Source organism: Lutra lutra, chromosome 8 (genome assembly GCF_902655055.1).
Source record: "Lutra lutra chromosome 8, mLutLut1.2, whole genome shotgun sequence".
Lineage (NCBI taxonomy): Eukaryota > Metazoa > Chordata > Mammalia > Carnivora > Mustelidae > Lutra > Lutra lutra.
This window is the reverse complement of record NC_062285.1, coordinates 128,804,158-128,825,192: the sequence shown is the minus strand read 5'-3', so window position 1 is coordinate 128,825,192 and position 21,035 is coordinate 128,804,158. Positions and strand designations below refer to the sequence as shown.

General features: G+C 51.7%; 1 protein-coding gene across 1 annotated transcript; it reads left to right on the top strand.

Annotated features, from left to right (window-relative positions):
* The first annotated feature begins 1,413 nt into the window (after window positions 1-1,413).
* CKAP4 (cytoskeleton associated protein 4) lies at window positions 1,414-10,815 on the top strand. Its single transcript, XM_047742143.1, has 2 exons — window positions 1,414-2,076; window positions 8,346-10,815. The coding sequence occupies exons 1-2, from the start codon at window positions 1,633-1,635 to the stop codon at window positions 9,666-9,668; spliced, it is 1,767 nt and encodes a 588-aa protein (XP_047598099.1). The 5' UTR covers window positions 1,414-1,632; the 3' UTR covers window positions 9,669-10,815.
* Window positions 10,816-21,035: the final 10,220 nt, after the last annotated feature.

Sequence of the window (21,035 nt, the reverse complement as noted above, 5' to 3'; positions counted from 1 at the left end):
GTGCAGAGCTTGGCGTTATTATATTTCCTTCTACCAGAGTAGGGGAGACAACCCCGAGTCTGCCTTACTCTCCTTGCGCCGCCCCAGGTTTCCCAGCACAAAGCATAGAGCCTGTCCCTCGTAGGCGATACGGACAGATTGCAGGACTCCTTAAGAGAAAATGGGAGTTTAAAGAGCTTCAGGAAAAAAAGTCAACAGCATCGACAGTGGACTGACCAGGAAAGGGGGATGCTCGATAAATGTGTTTCCTTGAATAGCCTTTCCGCAGTCCAAGAATCTTTGCTAACTCTCCCTCAACTTGCCTCCGCGGAGCCAGCTGGTTTCTCGACAGCTCATTCTGCCTCCGCCTTCAAACCCCAGTTAAGAGTCAAGGTCCGACTCTGTCTGGCTGGGAGGGTGGGATGGGAGGGCGGGGTTTCCCCAAGTCCCAGGAGAAAAGATGGGGGGAGTGGTCCGGTTCCCGCCTCCTTACTCCCACTCCCTGGGGCATGGCTCCTGGGCGCCCCCCTTCATTTCCTTTCTCTTTCAACACGTCGAAGGGAGGGGACTCGAACTTGGACCACGGCGAAAGCTCAACCCCAGCTCTCCTCCCTCCGACCCGCCTAGCCACCCCCACTTAAGCCGCCTATCCCTGGGGCCCTCGTGGACCCCGCTCAGTCGCCAGTCCCGGCCCCCCGTCGAGCCAGCCCTGCGCCCCTCCCTTTGGCCACCTCGACTCCCGGCCCCCGCCTCGGTAGTTCCAGGCCAGCAGCCCTCCCTACTTCGGCGCCTCCGCCCCCTCCCACTCGGCCACTTCAGTCGCCTGCCCCGGCCTCCGTAGACCCCGCTGGGACACCCCGCCCCCCATCCCGGCCTCCACAGACCGCGCTCGGCCACCACCCCCCACCCCAGGCCTCGTGGACCCCGCTGGGACCTAACCTCCCGCCCCCCACCTCGCCTCCCCCCCACCTCCCGCCACCTCCCGCCACCTCGGCCCCGTAGACCCCTTTGGGACAACCTCCTCCTGGACCCGGCCGCCACCCTCCCCTCTACTCCCCCTGCCCCCACCCCACGCCTCGCGGACCCCACTGGGACCTTAACCCCCCCCCCCCCCCCCCCCCCCCCCCCCCGCTCGCCACCTCGGCCCCGTAGACCCCGCTGGGACAAGATCTTCCCGGACCCGGTCGCCTCAGACCGCGCTTGGCCACCACCCTCCCCTCTGCTCCCCCACCCGGGACTCGTAGACCCGCCTGGGACACCCCCGCCCCCGCCGCGTGGGCCCCCCTGGCGCGGCCCCCGGCTCTGCCCTCCTCCTTGGGGTCGAGGCGGCAGGGGGAGGGGCCGCGCCGGCCCCCGCGTGCGTGGCAGGCTCTCCCGGCTCCGCTCTCCCGGCCTCCCTTCCCGGGAGGCGGGGTCGGCGCCGCGGCGGCGGCGGCGGCGGCGGCGGCGGCGGAGGCAGGCCCCCTCCTCCTTCCTCCGTCGTCCGGCCTCCTTCCTCGCGCGCCCGCCGCCCGCTCTCTCTCGGCCGCTCCGACGCCGGCAGCGCCCGCGTGCCGCTCGCCCAGCCCCGGGGGAGCCCGAGGAAGTTTCCCGGGCCGCGTGCCCCGCTCGCTCGCCTCGCAATCCGCGGCCTCACCCGCCGTCGCGCCCGCCATGCCCTCGGCCAAACAAAGGGGCTCCAAGGGCGGCCACGGCGCCGCGAGCCCCTCGGAGAAGGGCGCCCACCCGTCGGGCGGCGCGGATGACGTGGCGAAGAAGCCGCCGCCGGCGCCGCAGCAGCCGCCGCCGCCCGCGCCGCACCCGCAGCAGCACCCGCCGCAGCATCCGCAGAACCAGACGCACGGCAAGGGCGGCCACCGCGGCGGCAAGTGCTCCTCCTCCGCCGCCGCTGCCGCCTCGTCCTCGGCGTCCTGCTCGCGCAGGCTCGGCCGGGCTCTCAACTTTCTCTTCTACCTCGCCCTGGTGGCGGCGGCCGCCTTCTCGGGCTGGTGTGTCCACCACGTCCTGGAGGAGGTCCAGCAGGTCCGGCGCGGCCACCAGGACTTCTCCCGGCAGAGGGAGGAGCTGGGCCAGGGCTTGCAGGGCGTCGAGCAGAAGGTGGGTACCCCGGCCCCCAACCCGCGGTCCCCGCGCCACAGCCGGGGCGCTGGCTCTGCCCAGGCCCCGGGGCCGGGACTGGAGCCGGGCGCCCTCCTCGGGCGGTCCTGGCCGGGGATGCCCGGTCTCCAGGCCCCCAGTCCCCGGGCTGTCCCCAGACCCTCTTTGTTAATGGCCGCGGAGGAATCGGGCCCCGAGGGATGGGCTGCCGGGAGGATGGTCAGGCCAGCCGGTCAGGGTGGGCCAAGGGCCTGTCACAGAGCATTAGCGGTGACCTGTAAGGAAGCCGCCAGGCTCTGGGGAGCCCATTCTTTTTGGATTAGGAACCGCTGAATGGGCAGAGTTGTCTGAAAAGGAGGTTGGAAGGGACGCCACTGCATCCCTGGAAGCCTCGGGCAAGGCCGCACCTGGGCTTTCCCTGTGGGAGACATCTGAGCCAGGTTTTAATAAATCCCGATCCTGGGGAAGGAGAAGCAAGTAGTCATACTCATTTGCGAAGTTCAAATGAAATACTACCTATCTTCAGATCCCTTGTGGACCAGTGTCCCCATGTGGGCCTTTGAAATAGCATAAACCAGCTTCAGAGGAAAGGAAAGGCCCCCAAATATTAGAGGGTACTGGTGAGTAATACCACAGACACTTTTATATGATGTTAAGAGGGCTTACTCACTATCTAATCATCATAGCCACCCTGGCGGGGAGGGAGAGGTAGTAGTTTTGACTCCATTTTCCAGATGAGAAGATTGAGGTTTAGAGAGATGGAGTGAATTGATAAAGACCCCAGCTGGTGAGTGGCAAACTGCATGAGAATGTCTAGGCCACTGCCCAGTTTGGGGTCCACTGAGGCCTCTCTCAGGTATGGATGGACCCAACTTTCACCACACAGCCTCTTAGGTTCCCACCTGTGTGTTGATACACCAAGCGCATCTCCCTGAGTCTCATCCCTTCTCGTTCCTCCTCTTCTGTCCTCCACTAATGTCTTTGCTCAATGAAAGTTGGTTGTATGATCGAAACAAAAAATCCCGCCACCACTTCTGAGCCCGGAACTGCTGCCTCCTTTTCCCAGCATGCTGCCTGCCCTGCCAAGTTTCTTTCGACTTTTGTGGAGTATGCAGGACTAGGAATTTCCTCTTAAGACTGGCAGAGCAACTGGAATGAGTCATCCTGCTCCATGCTGCAGGCCAAGGGAGGTGACTTTTCGGAGAGACTTAAGTAGGCAGTGCTGCTTTGCCTATCCTGAATGTCAAGTCATAAGACGCACTGCTAGAGTATAATCACTAGCCTCTCGTTTCCTCCCTCCCATCCACCCAGTTACCAGTCACAATGTTCATTGAAGTCTGATAGTGATACGGTTGCTTGTTGGCACTGTGCCGGGGGGGGGGGGGTGGTTGAGGGGTGGTACCAAGGCGCAAAAAGGCACAAATAATGTTTGCAAAGCAGCACGTAAGGAGTTTTTAGTGGAGGGTTACTGCCATGTGAGTTCGGAAGAAAGAGGGTGTGGAGTTTGCCTGGGCCCATGTCCCAGTGGCCAGGGCAGTGCCAGTGTAGGCCTCGCTGATGGTCAGGAACTGTTGAGAGAAGGAGTGGAGACACACAGGCAGGGGCGCTGCCTGTGTGTGTTGAAGGGACAGCAGGCGGCTGTCTGGCCTGTAGCAGAGTAACATTTAGGAAGTAGTGAGATGAGAGATTGAAGTTGAGACCCAGATGGGGGAGGTCTTGAATAGTAGTTGAAGAAACTGAGCTTTACTGTGTCTGCTTCTCCCCTGCCTCTCCCCTATTCCCTCCTCCCCGGCTCCCACCTCTTCTCTATCAAAGCTGTGTGTACATTCCATTTGGGGGCTGAGTTTTCCTGTCTACACAGCAAGGGGAGGGCTCTGTTCAGGTTTTTTAAGCATCCACCTGGCTGTATGCTGTTGGAACAGTGTCCTTTCTTTTTAATTTAGCAGTGTAATCAAGCTGTATGTTATGCCTCGGATTTATTGTGTACTCATCTCTTTTGACTCTCACAGCAGCCGGAAGAGGTGAGCACGAGTAGACCGCCCCTTTCGCAGATGAGGAGAGTGAGCCACGAGAAGGCCGAGGAAATGCAAGGTCACGCAGCTAGTAAGGGGCAGGGCTAGGATTCATACTGCACTTAGCTCCTGGGAGAGTCTTAGCCCTTTGTTCATTTTATTATCTTGCCCGTGGCTTGTGAGGTGTGTAGTAGCTATTCAGTTAATGCCTGGTCCGGTGATGTGGAGCTCAGAATGTGCCCAGAACAGTACTGAGATTTGACACTGTGTGTGGCCACTTCTGTCTGCTCCTCCGCGGAGGCCAGGAAATGAGTGATTTTGCTTTGAAGAGTGAGCAGTGGTGACTCCTCTGAAAGCCTAAACTTGATCCCCTTTTTAACTCTGTGATGCTTCGTGCAGGGTGGGGTTTGGTTCTTAGCAGGAACCTATACTTACAGTATTATTATTCGTAATTAGTATTCAGCATGGGCTAGGCATCCTAAGTGCTTCCCAGCCACCCTCTGAGGCAGGACCCATTCATTAGCGCTTTCCACAGGTGGTCCAGCCTGGCCTGGAGCCTGCTGGTATTACTCATTCAAGGTCACACGCAGCCCCTAAGTGGGGGACTTGGGGTCAGAGTCAAAGCAGTGCGACTTGAAGCACGCCACAGGGCCGCTTGCCTGGTGTCATTGTGCAGATGGTCCCAGTGTTGGGAAATGGCCCAGGTCTGCTGAATGACCGCAGCCTGGGCAGAGAAGCTGGCCTGTCCTTCCACGGAAGGTTCAGTGGGCACAGTGGGTGCGGGCTTCCGAAGATGCTGGCAGTTCGGTTGGAGGCTGGGAAGGGCCCGTGTGGCCCTGGCGGATCCAGGGTGGCATAAAGTGATGGAAGGGGTAGGCTTAGGCCCAGGAGAGACAGTTGAATGAGATGAGCGGTTGTTTGTGGAAGAGTGAGTTCTCTGGTTGTGTTTCTTTGTTTTCTCATCTTGACTGGAGGAGTCAGAGCTTCTGAGGGTGGGCAGCATTTCCTCCACACACTCCATGCACGTAGAACAGGTTTCTGCTAGAGCTTATCACTGGAGGTTAAGAGCTCAGGTGGTGACCTCACACGTTCTGGGATTTTGGTGCTCAGCCTGACCATTTCCCAGTTTCCTGATTGGTAAACTGGAAATCATTGGGAGCCACCCACTCATGAGATAATTACGAAGTACTGTGCATATTTTTTGGTATACAGGAAGTGCCCTGTTGAACGGCAGCCACCACTGTCTCCCCTTGTGCTATGAGCTCCTTGAGTGCAGGGATCCTGTTCTAACCATCGTTTTTCTCTTGTGTTCTGCCCCACCATTTAGTGGGCACCCCACATATGTTGGGAGAACAGATGCATCCATTGCATATTGATTATAATGAGGTCTTTGCATGGAAAGATGTACAGCTCACGACACCATCAGTAGGGGGGCGAGTTCTGTATTATTTTCCTAGTGTTGGGGGTTGATGTGTTTGGTTTCATCCATAATTTCTGATCTAGTCCCCTTCCTCGCCATTTGCCAAGAGCCAGCCCCTGTTAGGGGTGACAGGGATCACAGGGGAAATGGACTAGCTCAGTCTTCAACTAGGCTTTGTGCTATTAATTAATTAATTCCTGCTTCATTCAGAAAACACTGCGGGAACGCCTGCCACGTTGTAGGTACTGTGCTCACCTGGCCATGCCTCTGTTCTGAGCGCTGTGCACAGCAGGTGGGTGCTGTGATTGAACAGCTTAGTTTTGGAGGTGAGTTCTCCCTGGTATCTTCTCAAAGTACCCTTTATGAGTCAGGTTATATTGAGTTGAACGGGGAAATTGTCTAGTATTCCGAAAACCTCATTTTCGGAAGTGAAAATCTCATTCTAATCTGTCTTAACATCACAGACTATTGGAAACCGAAAGGGACTTTAGAAACTATTTGTTAATAGACGAGGAGTTGGGACCCGCAAAGTGAGTGACTTATCTGTGCTCCCTGAGCTGGTTTTAGGTGGGGCTGGCACCGGACCCCCGAGCTGCTGTTTGTTGACCATTCACTATGTGTCAGGCAGAACTGAAGCTGTAGATATCTTCACTCTAGCTTATCCTCCCACGACGAGCCTAGATAGAGTCAGGTACTGTTTTGTTCCCGTCCTGCTGCTGAGGTAACTAAGGCACAGACGGGTTGAGTAACATGCCCAGGATCACACAGCTAGGAAGTGTCCGAACCAAGATTTGAACATAGCCAGTCCGGTTCCAGAGCTCATGCTGTTTTATTTTTTGCCTTGTCGCCATGGAAGTATTTAGGCATAAACAGAAGAGATCGATATAATGAGCCCCGTTTTCAATAATGCTTTTTTTTTTTTTTTTTCCTTTGCTATTCTTGTTTTTTCATTCCATCACCACTTCTTCCCTCCCATTTTGTTTTGCTCTTTAGGGACTGGAGTCAGAGCAGGGTCTCTGAAGCCTTCTCTTCCACCCTTTGCTGGGTGCCCACCTGGTCTCTCTTGTTCTCAGATGCTCTGGGTGTTGGGAAATAGCGCAGGTGTGGGGCGTGGCTGCAGCCTGGGCCAGAGGATAGCCGGTCCCGAGGCGAGAGATTCAGCAGGCAAGGGTGGGGCAGGCCCCCTGGAGGGCCCGTGCAGCTCGGGCAGACCCAGTGGATATCGACCCAGGATCTAATTTTCACTGAACATTAGTTCATCCCAAGTATTTCAAGATTTATTTCTAACAAATAGGAGCGCCTTCTCTTCCCTTTTGGCAAAACACAGTATATTATACCTAACAAAGTTAACGGAAAGGCTTGCTTCTCATCTAATACCTAGTTCAAAATCAGATTTCCCGAGGACCCCCTTAAAAATATCTCTTTTATAGTTGCTTTGTTTGAATCAGGATCCATGTATAAGTCCACACATTGCATTTGGTTGGTGAATCTCTTAAATTTCTTCTAATGTGTAATTTTTCCCAACTTTCCCCTTTAAAAATGCCATTCAATTATTGAAGGTCCTGGCTCTTTGTCGTGTAGGATTTTCCACATCGTGGGTTTGGCCGATTGCGCCCTCGCTGCGTGTTTTTCTCTTGCATGTTCCTGTGAATTGGTGGTTAGAGCTGGAGGCTTGAGAGATTCAGTGTTTTTTTGTTTTTGTTTTTGTTTTTTTTTTTGCAAGAAAGTGTTCTGGGTGGCTCTGTGTTTCGGTAGTCCCTGGCCTGTCAGGCTCGGCACATCAGACCAGCTCTCTGGAGAGGTTCCAGGTCAGACCTTGGTTAGTGGAGAATTTATTTAGGATGAGTGTGTCATGGCAAACAGGAGCATAACGTGCTCACAAAGCCAGAGAGTGCTAAGGGAGCATCTGGCCCAAGTCATATTTTTGGGTGAGGACAGTGACTTGGTCAGGGCCGCCCAACTAGAAGTGGCAAGCTAGACACCTGAACCTTTGTCTTGTGCCTCCCAGTCGAGTGTCTCCATGTGTCTCAGCTTTTTTCCTGTGAAAGGAAGACTTTTCAATTGCAGAAGCTAGAAACTCAGCCTCACTGGCTTAAAGAGGGACGGGGGAAGGGAGAGAGAAAATGTCTTTTTTTTTTAAAGATTTTATTTATTTTATTTGTTAGAGAGAGTGAGCGTGAGCACAGGCAGACAGAGTGGTAGGCAGAGGCAGAGGGAGAAGCAGGCTCCCAGCCGAGCAAGGAGCCCGATGTGGGACTTGATCCCAGGACTCCGGGATCATGACCTGAGCCAAAGGCAGCCGCTTAACCAACTGAGCCACCCAGGCGTCCCGAAAATGTATTGTCTTAAACCAAAAAGTTCAAGAGCAGATTCCTTCTGGTGTAGCTGTACCCAGAGATGCAGATTGTATCTACAGAACGCGATCTTGCCATCTCTTAGTTTTGCTTCCCACTGTGCTGGTTTGATTCGTAGACTGGCATTCTTCGTGGGCCCGTCTGAGCCTCTCCAGGCTTCCCCCATCCCATAACTAGCAATCCCAACAGAAGAAGGTTTTCTTTACCAGTAGTCTTGGGATTGACCGACTGGCCGAAGGCCCATCCCTGGGCTGATCACTGTGGCTTCAGGAGAGAGGACCCCTGGAGCACTTGGAAAGGGCCTTTAGGTTGGTCCCACAAACCACATGGAATGTGTGTGGAGGGAAGGTTCTTTCTCCAAGGCCAATTATTGTTCCATTCCTGAAGAGGGACTCAAAGCTGGGCAGACAAAAGGAGATATAGCTGTGTTGCATGGAACTCATCAGCTCTTCTCAGCAATTAACATGTGGATTTTGGTTACAGGTGCAGTCTCTTCAAGCCACATTTGGGACTTTTGAGTCCATCTTGAGAAGCTCCCAGCATAAACAAGACCTCACGGAGAAAGCTGTGAAGCAGGGAGAGAGCGAGATCAACCGGATCAGTGAAGTTCTGCAGAAGCTCCAGAACGAGATTCTCAAAGACCTCTCTGATGGCATCCATGTGGTGAAGGATGCCCGGGAGCGGGACTTCACGTCTCTGGAGAACACGGTGGAGGAAAGGCTGACGGAACTCACCAAGTCCATCAACGACAACATCGCCATCTTCACCGAGGTCCAGAAAAGGAGCCAGAAGGAAATCAACGACGTGAAGGCGAAGGTTGCCTCTCTGGAAGACTCCGAGGGGTACAAGCAGGATTTGAAAGCCTTGAAGGAAGCTGTGAAGGAAACACAGGTCTCTGTGAAGTCCAGAGAAAAGGACATCGAGGCCCTGAGAAGCACCCTCCAGACCTTGGAGTCTGACGTCTACACCGAGGTCAAGGAGCTGGTGAGCCTCAAGCAGGAGCAGCAGAAGTTCAAGGAGGCGGCCAATTCAGAGCACCTCACCTTGCAGGCCCTCACAGAGAAGCTTCTCCAGTCCGAGGAGGTCACCTCCCGCCTTCCCGAGGAGATCAGGAGACTCCAGGAGGAGCTGCGCCACCTGGAAACAGAGGCCCTCAGGCCGGAAGAAGATGGGGTTTACAAGCACGCTGGCTCCTTAGCCGCGCTCCAGGAGAAGAGTCAGGGATTGGACTCCAGGCTCCAGACCGTGGAAGATGGCGTGGACGCCGTGCAGACGGCCTCTGCGCGCCACAGCGAGAACCTGGAGGCCCTGCTGGCCAAGAGTGAGGAGCACGAGCGGCGCCTGGCCGCCCTGCAGGAGCACGTGGCCAGCCTGGGCCCTTCGGAGGCCGACGCCGGGGGCCTGGCCAGCACGGTGAGGAGCCTGGGCGAGGCCCAGCTCTCTCTCTACAGCGACGTGGAGGAGCTGAAGAGAAGCGTGGGCGAGCTCCCCAGCACCGTGGAGGCTCTCCAGAAGGTGCAGGAGCAAGTCCATACGCTGCTGGGCCAGGACCCGGCCCGGGCGGCCCCCTTGCCTCAGGACTTCCTGGACAGACTCTCTTCTCTAGACAACCTCAAGGCCTCAGTCAGCCAAGTGGAGTCGGACTTGAGGATGCTCAGGACTGCCGTGGACAGTTTGGTCGCGTACTCAGTGAAAATAGAAACCAACGAGAACAACCTGGAATCCGCTAAGGGCTTGTTAGATGACCTGAGAAATGACCTGGATAGGTTGTTCCTGAAAGTGGAGAAGATTCATGAAAAAGTCTGAGTGAACGCACGTGCAGGGTGCGGAGTTGATCCAGTTTCTCATGACCAAAAAATGGGTTGTTTTCTCCCGCGCGCCCTACCCCCCGGGTTCTTGTTCCCTCTTAAAAAGCAGTGGACCCGCCCCCCCGCCCACCGCCCGAACACCAAGGCATTTTATATTTTTGTGCCCAGTTAATTTATTTACGATTATTACCACACACCATTGGTTTCTCATGTTCTCTGCTTCTGCTTTTGGTTGGTTTCCTCAAGGCCCGGCCCCTGCTAGTCAGAGGGGCCTTCTAGGAGGGATGGCTCTAGTGTCTGAGAAGAATGGCTTCAACTGGGGATTAGCAGAAGCAGATTACATGTGACCTCACAAAACCTTGCCTGCCTGGCAGATTTCAAGTAAAAAAAGTCGGGGGAGGAGGCACTTTTCTTTCTCATTCTCTTTAAGGACAATTAATTTTACCTTTTTTTTTTTTAATACTTCCGGCCGAAGTTTTCATGAGCTGCCACTCACTTCTTGTCTTCCACTTAAACTGGTTAAAACTTACAAGTGTCAGCTCTGATTTGGGAGGGGGACAAGCCCCTTGGTTTTTAGTTGATAAGAACCAGCTGCTTGACTTGATGGCCACCTCCCATGGTGTGGGGTGCCTTTTCCATTCCTGAATCATCTTGTGATCTCCAAGGTAACTATGCAAAGAATCCAGATGGTTCTGAATGTGAAAGCCACAACACCTCAGAGTCCCCTGTGGCCAGCCTGTGTCACCTCTTTGTAGGGTCCCCGGATAATACGTTGGTTTAATCCTGGAAAGGGGACTCCTTGGAATCCTTCAGGAAATGTGTGATGAGAGCGGTCCACAAAGGCATGGGCTGTCTCCCTGGAGAATGGAGGCCATGTGTTTTTATTTTCTCATGATGTCCATGAAGAGGTTTGCTGTCCCAGCAGACCCCCATCTGTCAGGAGGAATGTGCATTTTCTGTAGTTTTTTGCTGTTTCCCTTCAAGCTGTACTGTTCTTTAATGGCTGTCTTGCCTTTCAAAAAAGAAGAAAAAAAGAAAAAAAAGAAAATTAAGAGAAAAAAAGGTTTGTTTAGTTTACTGTGAAATGAACTGTATGGCTTATTTACAGTATTTTTAATTCTTAATAAACACAAGCTTTGTTACGACTTTTCTAGAGTGGTGGTTTTCTGAGAATTTAGCAATTGCGATGTATTCCTTAGACTAGAAAGGTCGGGAAGTTTTCGATTTTAAGAGCGTTGCAATTCTGAAAGCAAGGTGGCCTCGTTCTTAGGCCTCTTAAGGCCTGGGGACGTGCCTTTGACTGTTTGCAGGTTTGACTATAGACATTTGCCAACTCTGAGCTACAGCAGAATCTGCTGGGAGCTTTCAACAATCCCTGGGCCTGCCCCCACGGATTCTGATTCTATGGGCGTAAAAAGGGTTGCATTAGCGTTTCAAAGGCTCCCTGCTGATTGGAAAGTGCACTGGGGTTGAGAACTGTGGTCATGGACCATCTTAAGTGACCCGCAGCCTCCAGTTTCTTGGGGAAACGGATTTTGGATGGCGTTCGTGGAGTCCCTGTGTGCCATGCCTTGTGCTAAGCGATTGATGGGCCCCTATATCTTTCCTAATATTCCCCGGAGCCAGGCGGGGGCATTCTGCATTTTACTGAGGGGCCGCAGGCTGGCAAGCTTCGAGTAAGATCATTATTAGCTAGACAGGGCTGAGATTCGGACCCAGTCCTGCTCTTAACTGACAGGCTACTCTACCTTCCACCCTCAAGAGGCAGGACCAGCCCCTCCCCCACCTGCCTTGGGGACCCTGAGGCTGCATGAGCTCTTCTGGCCCATGCAGGGTGTGGAAAGGGGAGGAGGCCTGAGTGCCATTGTGGTCTCCTGCTCTCTTTTTCTGGCTGGTGGCCCTCATCCCAGAACTTTTTGGTTAGTCCTTCTGGGTATCCGAGGCAGCATCCCCCTAGGGCGTCCCAGCCCCTGGCTTCTGTTTTTCCAAAGCCGTTTGCAAATCAGGACGGGCCCTTTATTGGTATATTAAAGTGGACGAATTGGTAGATAAAGGTAATTTAGTGACCAGGTTTGCCCTCATTTGTGGAGGGTACTGGACAGCATAAACTTCCATGCTTGGGAAAATGAAATTTTGGTTTCTTTTCAGGTTGGTTGGTTGTATCAGGCATTTTCTTGATCTTCCTCTTGACACCACTTGTGCAGTCTTTAATGTTAGGCTGTGGAATGGTTTAATAGATTGTCATTTATTTTTTAAAAAGAGTATGTTTGCTTATTTATGTATTTATTTGAGAGTGCACTAGTGGGAGGAAGGAGCAGAGGGCTCTATTCCACGACCCTGAAATCTCGACCTGAGCCAAAATCAAGTCGTACACGCAATGACTGAGCCACCCAGGGGCCCCTAATAGATTGTCATTTAATATTAGGGTAGAAAACCTCTAAGGGTCAGAGAAACAACCACATTTAAATTCAGACGGTGAAAATAAAAAGAAAGCATGATGAATTCACAACATTGCTGATGGTGGGGCAGTTAGAGGTAGATCTTACCCCAGGTAACAGCCACAGTCCTGTCTTGTTCCTGTGTCTGCTCATTCCCTCAGTCGGTGAACGTTACTGAGCCCACGGCCAGTCATTTGCTAAGTGAATTCAGGATGCACCAGAGGGATCCTTGTCCTCAGGGAACCTATAGCGCAGTGAGGGCAATGGTCACATCAACAGGTAGATGTCCTAGGGAGTTAGAGGTGCTATAATCAGTCATAATGGGACACAGCGGGGATCCATCTGTTCCGCCCCCTTTCAGCTGGGATGGTTAGAACGGGCTTGCAGAGGCCTGTGGCAAGTCTCGGAATACCTCCACACAGGATGGGAAACTTCAGGAAACCGAGCGCCCCACCCCTCGAGTGGAGAATTGACACAAGTTACTGACGATATTGATTAGACTGTGGGACGACCCAGCACCAGGGTAAGAGACTGCAGCGAAATTGCCCAGGCGAGGCTGTCAGCACATGGGTGGCCCAGACCGGTGATGACCCCTCACGGGGTAGCTGGGAGGGCGGAAGGAGGAGAGGGATGAGCTCAGCACAGCATCTGGTACAGAGAGCTCCAGAGTCATCCCGCCAGAGTTAAAAGACGGAAATATTTCTGTGCTGCTTGGTAAAGAGCTGCAGCCCTGAGCCCGCTCTTCCCTCCCCGGGGGACCATAAGACTTCAGGGTCCCTGTTTCAGCCCCAAGGCCAGTGTTCATTCTGGTGAGTGGGCACCCGGGCTTTACCGGGGTCAAAGAGTTTGAAATCACCCCATGTCCTCCTTAGAGCATGCCTCTGAGCTAGGGATCTGGTTTCCCGGGAACATTTGGGCACACCCCTACCAGACATCTCAGGTTCCACAATGAAGTCCTCATTTCTCCCAGGAGTAAGTGGGGCCACTGCTCCCCCCGTCACTTGAGCCAGAAGCTCAGGGGAGCCCCGAGTCCCTGCTTCTCTGCATCCATGCCTGCTGGAGCCCTGACATAGCCGCCCCCATCCCTCGTCTTCGCTGCATCACTGGCCGGTGTCTGAAGCCCAGCAGTAGCCCCTCACTGCACCCCTGCCTGTTCCCGGGAATAGAAACCTGGGATGTGCCCTCAGCATTCGTTCAACAAATTCAGAGAGCACAGCTCTGCCGGACACCAAGGAGATGACTAAAAACAAGACAGGGTTCCTGCTTTCAGGATTCTCGTGGTCCAGTTGGAGGAAACCAGCAGTAAATACGGGAGAAAACAGATAGTAAACATGCAAACTGCAGTATCTATCTTGAGATACAGGAACAGGCCAAGTAGCCTCCCTGTCCCTAGCCTTCTTCCACTCAAGGAATTCCCTAGGGGTGACCGGCCAGTATGATCTTTCTCAAAAGAGCGTAGAGGTAGATCTTACCCCAGGACTCTTCTCCACTAAATCCTTCAGCTTCTCCCCTTTGGCTTCAGGAGAAAATTTCAACTCCATGGTGTGGCTGAGAGAGAGCTTTCTGACTCTTCTCTCCCAGACAATGGGCCTCATCCGCTGTGCACTCTGCTGGTAGGTGCACTGACCAACTGAACCACTCCTCACTTCAGTGCCTTTGCATACACTTCTTCCTTCTATTCAGAGTTTTCTACCTCCCTGAACCTGAACCTGAGGCTGAATTTGGGAGATCCTCCTACAAGTTCATACGTTTCAGGCTTCTTGCTCTGAAAGAGCTCCTCCCTCTGTATTCTGACTGCTCTCTCGTCTGGCGATGTACTCCATGGATGATAGGGTTATATTTTCTGTATCCACAGCAATATCGCTGTGCTTGGCCCATATCAGTAATGATAAAAATCACATTTACTGAGTACTCACTATGTGCCAACCACTATTCTGAGGGTGTACAAGGATTCACTCATTCAATTGTTGCAGCAGTCAAGGAAGGGTTCTATTACCAGCCCCATTTTCCAGGTGGAGAAACTGAGGCACAGAGAGGTTAAATAATTTGTTCCAAATACTTGTCACAGCTGGTAAGTGGTAGAGCGAGATTTGAACCCAGTGGTCTTAAGTTAAAAACTGTGCTCTGAACTACTATAGACTGGTTTCTTTTCCACTTAAAAACACCTGGGCTTTGGGGGGGGTTACTTTTCATTGAAGTACGACTTGCATGCTTTATGGCATATGCACATCTAAGGCAGACATAGCTGATGGGAGTTTTACACGTTACATCACATACCAACCCCCCAGTGAAGATATACAACATTTGCAGCATGCCAGAGACTTCCTGAGCCCCGCGGCCAATAACCCCCAAAGATTACTACTATCCTGTTGTTTTGCCCATTTTTGAATTTCATATAAATGGACTCATGCCATGGTATTCCTTAAAAAAGTAACTTTATGAAGATATAATTCACGTGCCATAAAATCTACCCCATTAAAACATATTAACTATCCTTAGTATATTCCCAGAAGCCTGGGCCCATTCCTATCCTGATCAATCTTGCCCTTGTTACATATAAAAAAATAGGCTGCCCGTAGGTGTTCAGTAACATGAGTGGCTATTAGGAAGCTGAGACTCCCAGTGGAACAGGGACGTGGTGTGTAGTCACATGCAGCATGACACATGCACAGGTAGCAGGGGCTGATGAGGTCCTGGACCTTAGTAGTGGCCAGCGCAGCATCTAGTTCTCCTTCGGGTGGTAACAATTCCCCTAGTTTTCTTTAGAGAATCGCCCCTTCCCTACCATCAGTCCATCTGGCTCTGAGACTGACCACAATGAGCCCATGACCCAGTTTTGGCCAATGAGAAATTCTGTTCTCCTGGTCTGATTTGTTCCAGATGAATACATGTCACAGTCTGGTCCACTGACTACTGCTGGAACTTTCTAGAAAGGAGTGTCCTCCATCCATTGGGGCAGCCAAGCTGGCAGGACATAAACCCCGGGCCACTAGGGACCACCCTATGTGAAGAGACCACTGAGAAGGAAGCCAGTGTTGAAGAGAGCAGTGCTTAAACATGGTAACAGTCAGGTTCCTGATGACATACTTTAAACACCTGGATCCATCCATGCCTGAAGCTCCAGAGATCTTGTTCTTTCCCACACAGAATCTTATACACCTTTCATACAGGTGACATGGAGTCATGTAAAGAATGGGCATAACAGCACTGCTTATGATGAAAAAAATTGGAAACATCTAAAGAGTCTGGCATCCTGACTAGTCAATAACTACATTATCATTTGTTCATACAATGGACCTCAAAACAGTAATAAGAAGGAATAAATCAGAATCCTGTATGTCAGTGCAGATAAATCTTTCAACTAAAATGCCAAGTGGGGGCGCCTGGGTGGCTCAGTGGGTTAAGCCTCTGCCTTCAGCTCAGGTCATGATCTCAGGGTCCTGGGATCGAGCCCCACATCGGGCTCTCTGCTTGGCAGGGGGCCTGCTTTTCCCTTCTCTCTGCCTGCCTCTCTGTCTACTTGCAATCTCTCTCTCTGTCAAATAAATAAACAAAAAAATTTTAAAAAAATGCCAAGTGAAAAAAAGCTGGAAAAGAAAATACACAGTACGAAAACTTGCATATAAATTTAAGAAACCACGCAAAATAATAATATATATTGTAGTAAAAGTATCAAGAAATGAGCAGGAGACAGAATATCCAAATTTAGGTTGTTTGATTTCTATCTAAGTAAGGGCTACTTGGGCATTCATGATGTCATTCATAGTGTCTTTCCTGTCTCAACATTTTATTATGAAATTTCAAACAGAAAAGCTGGAAGAATTGTCCAGTAAGCACTCATGTATCTATTACTTAGCACAATGAGCATTTTGCTATATTTGTTTTTGATGTATATCACCACCCCCTCATTTTCTTGATACCTTTTTGTATGCCAGAAATATTTTGTAATTAAAACTTTTTAAAAGGGTTGGGGCACCTGGGTGGCTCAGCGAGGAGTCTGCTTGCCCCTCTCCCTCCCCCTCTTGTGTTCTCTCTCAAATAAATAAATCTAAAAAAAAAAAAAAAAAAGCCACTGTTTAAAATGAGTGAAGAAACACAGGGAAAAACACATTTTTAAAAAGGTTTTGTTCATTTTTTTTTAAGAGTGAGAGAGAGAAAGAGCGCACACGTGCATGCACAAATGAGTGGGGGAAGGGCAGAGGGAAAAGGAGAGACTCTCAAGCCTACTGGGAACTGAGTGCAGAGTCCCACCCAGGGTTCAACCCCACAACCCTGAGATCATGACTTCAGCTGACATCGAGTAGGAAGCCTGAGCCCCCAGGATCCCCGAAAAACTCACATTTTCATTGTTTAAAATAGCATAGATCAGAATATAGACGATGGCCTCCATGAACTTCGTGCAGTGCTTTATTTCAGCAGGATTAATTCTTTTCCCTAACAGGGATGGCCAAACAGGTCTTAGAGACCTAAAGCTGAAAAGGGGTTCCGATCTAACATCCTTATTTTACAAGTTGGGGAGACTGAGTCTCAGAGAGGACATCGCTCCCCACCCCAGCTCACGAACTAACTGTGGCGGAGACGGGGCTTCCTTCCTTCTCTTCTTCCCCACCATTTGCTGAGGCTCCACCCCAGGCCTAAGCAAATTTCCGAAATGCCCAGAGCAAGCAAAAGATCAGCGCAGCTGAGCTCTGGCAGGCAGTGAGCTGCATTCTGAGCGGAAGGCAGTGGCCCCTGGCCGTGCGGAGCTCGTGGGTCATGAACACCCAGGGGCAACACCTGTTGGGCAATGTGCTGTGGGGCAACCTCGGCCTCTCTGTGTTTAAATACCTGGCAGTGTTGTGTGGAAACGCCTGTTAGCAATCGGGTGCATCGGCCCGGGGTTCCGAGGCTGACTGTCCCACCGAGTCCCTCTTAGAATCTCAGGTCCGGGTTTTCTCTTGGCGGAGTCCCCAGCTGCTGCAAGACAGCATGCAGGGTACAAAAGTGCCTGGAATCCGGAAGCTGATCCTAGTTCTGGTGTATTGTCTGGGTTGCCTTCTCTCTCCGGGCCTGTGTCTGTGCTCCCATCTGTAAAGGGAGACATGGGTGTGATTAAATGATCTCCAAGTTCTCTTCCAGCAGCAACTGTCCTTGACTTTATCATCATATGTGATTCTTCGGAATCCTTCCGTGAGCAGGAGCTTCCCTGAGGGAGGAAGGACTACAGGCGGTGCAGATCTGCGGGGGGGCAGGGGACGATTCTGTCTGAACCGAAGCTGCATTCCTAGCTCCCATCAATGTCTGGTGCAGGCAGGGTGCTCAAGCCTTCTCTTTCTTATTGGGGTGGGGCAAGTGATTTGTTAAATTTGTTTCTGGGGAGAGCTGCCGGGCTGGGCTGACATCTCGTATAACCTCATATGAAAGTTTGTTTACTCTTGGAAGATGCCTGGATGCACCAGCAAGGACTCAGAGATCTTGAACTCTCGAACTTTCAGATGGGGAGAAGCCCCCAGTGCGTTCTGGCGGCTGTGGGAACTAGAGCTCTCCCTTGAAGCGAGAATTTGGCGCCATCTGGTGTCTGACTTGGAAATCACAGGACCGAGGTTTTTTTTTTTTTTTTTTTTAAGCTATTGTGTTTCAGATAAACTCAGTTGCACCTTTGAAATATACCAAGAAAATTCACTATTTTTTTTTTTTTAAGTAGGCTCCATGCCCTATGTGGGGCTAGAACTCACGACTCTGAGATCAAGAGTTGCATGCTCTACAGACTGAGCCAGCCAGACTCCCTGAAAACCCACTATTTAAAAGACCAACGGATGTATCATTGTGTGACATAGGCACCTTTGGAGTATGAATACTCTCCCTCTTATTAGCTCCCTCTGAAAACTTAGCCAATGATAAATTTTTTAATCAGAGGGGCGCCTGGGTGGCTCAGTGGATTAAGCCTCTGACTTCCTTTCAGGTCATGAGCCCAGGGTCCTGGAATCGAGCCCCGCATCGGGCTCTCTGCTCAGCGGGGAGCCTGCTTCCCTTCCTCTCTCTCTGCTGCCTCTCTGCCTACTTGTGATCTCTGTCTGGCAAATAAATAAATAAAAATCTTTAAAAAAATTAAAAAAGAATTTTTTTAATCACAATCTTTTGTCAGTAGTAGCTTAGAAGAGTCCTCAAGCCCTTTATCCTTCCCATATCTAGCTGCTTCCGAAAGGCAGATGGTGATCCCGAGGGCTCAGTCCAGTGTGGCACACTCGGCCGTTACCATCAGCAGTAGCCACCCATAACTGTGTATCTGTGTTTTATAGCACAAGTCAGGTTGAACACATATTATCTCAGTTAACCCTGGCAATTATCTTAGGGAACAAGAACGAGCATCTCTGATTTGCTGGTCAGTCACTGCAGCAAAGAAAGCTTCATTCACTTGCCCTGGGGTCACACAGCCAGTAGGTCCAGGATTCAGACTCACCTTTGTTTATCTCTAACGCACTGTTCTCTCTCCACTAAAGGTCACACTCCCTTTCCTATAGAGACAAAATTGGCATCCCATAATGTCCATGGAGACAACTCCGTTTAATCTACTGCGTGTATAATCCTGGAGGTTAAGAAATTGGGTTCTGGAGCCAGACTGAGTCCAAATCCCAGCCACACCACATTCTGTCTCGCATTGGGAAAGCTACTGACACTCCAGTGCCTCAGTTTCCCTTTATAAACAGCGTTGATGCTAATGATAATACCTACCTCATAGGGTTGGCAGAGACTCAACTAGTTACTACAAGCAAGGTGCTTAGAACAGTGCCCGGTGCATAAGAAGGTGCTCAGTAAATGTGACTTAAACATTGACCACAAGGCAGGCAGTCGACTAGAGGAGGCTGAAGCGAACCCGCCTACAGTCGGCCCGTGAAATGCACGGCTGGGATTTGAGTCCGCGCACCCTCTGGCGGACCTGTGTCCTCTAGACTCTCACAGCTCCTGCCCTGCACGCACAGTGCTCCTGCCTCCATTCAGGACAGCTGTCTGGCTCTCAGAGGCATTTGGAGGTTTGACTTCGGCAGTGAATGAGATGAGTTAATAGGAATCGTGACCCTGAGAAATGGACCTTGTGGGCTCTGTGTGAGTCTCTTGGAAGGCCTGCAACTTCACAGTTTCTTATCAGAGATCTTTGGTTTCTGTCATGGTGCAGTACGGTCTCTCCTGCCAGGAACAGGGGCCAAGAGCCAAGGCCCCGGGGCAGCTCCTCTCCTCAGTCCAGCTCCGGCGTGGGGCTTCCTTACCTCCTGGCACAGACGTCTACCTTCCTCCCACCCTTCCCTGGGAGAAGCTGGGCTCCTTGAGGTAAGGAGGAGTGCAAGAGAGAGTGAGCGAGATTTGTGGAGAGGCACGGACCAGAGCCTCAGGCCCTGGAGTCATCCTGCAGAGAAAGATCTGCCCTGAGGAGGTGGGTCAGAGCCTCAAAGCAGTCTCCAAAAGGAGACCCGGACCAAAAAGGTAATTTCCTCCACTCCCAGCAGAGGGCAGTGTAGTGCAGCGGACAGAGGAGGCACTGGTCCTGGGAGCTGTGGGTTCTAGTCCAGACTCTGCGTGGAAGTAGCTGGGATCAGTGGACTAAGCTTGGCCGGATTTTTCCTGATGGCCTCTTCTAGCCCTAAGGTTCTGCGATCTTGTCAGGAGAGAATTGGAGTGAATTAGCCAAGAGCTCCCAATAGGTTTATGTAAGGAAGAAACCAGAAGTGGGAGAAGGGAAGGAGGGAATGGGATGGCGTTGGTGTGCACAGCTGTGGGGCTCAAATCTCTCTTAGTGAATCCAGCAGGGTTGGGGGAGGGGGCGGCGACCCGTAAAGCAGCTCTCTTAGGGTCACGTGCTCTGGATGTGTGTCAAACCTTCCCAGCTAGTTCGGAATTCAGCACAATAGTCCTCTCCTGCCCTTGTTGGGGTGAATGCGTAATCCCAAAGAAGCTGCTGAAGTCACGAACACCGCATACTGGTGGTTTGCCCGTCTCTGCATTTTATAATAGGAGAGTCTATTTGTTTCTTGATGGAAATTCCTTCCAGAAACGGCTTGCTGCAGAGCCTGGGGTGGCTTCGGGGTACCCCTTGGCAGAGATACAAAGTGAAGTCTGCAGGCACAACCCTTTCTGGCTCAGCCTAGCTCCACGGAACCTGCCTTGTTATGCTTTAGAAGCCCCATCAGAGTCCTGGGGTTCCCCACTGGCTTTGGGCAGGGTCTTTTTCTACTGGAGCCATTCGAGTGGGAGTCTTGTAAGTCAGGGACAGTGAGATGAAAAGAACACTGGGGTCTAGACTGAGATGAATGGGTATTTTGAGATGAATGGGTATTTTGAAGGGCTTGGCTTTTATGTACCTCCATTGGCCTCTAATGCTGCAAGCTTCACCCAAAAGCCAGCCATAAAAAGTATAAATCTGGGTAGGTGAGCCTTGTTCAGGAGCCTCCTACCATGCCTCCCATTTTCCAGCCTATTCCTGTATCTGTTGGCTATGGACGTCTTACCTCTCTTACTACCCTTGGGCTTCCTGGAGCTAGTGGGGACAGGAGCTAGGCCGTGGCTAGACTCATGGGCTCTGGAGTGCTTGACGATCTTGGGGTGTGACTTGGGACAAGTTACTTGACTTCTTGTGGCCTCTGTTCCTCACCTGTAAAATGGGGGTATTTTAATAGGACCTACCTCATGGAGCATTTGGGAGGATTAAAGTGCTTAACACATTATAAATAGGCATCTGATAAAGATTTGTTAAAAATATGCAGTTGTGTCTACGTTACAGAGACTTGTGTATCCAGAGGGGAAATCCCAGAAGGAAAGTACCCCCTTGCTTGGTATCCATATTTCTGGCCACTGCCTCTTGGGCTCTATGCTGTCATCTCTTCCTTGACCAGACCCAAAGGTTTGGTCGTGAGTAGTCCTCTCCCCTTGATCTATCCTCTTTCCCAGGGTGATGC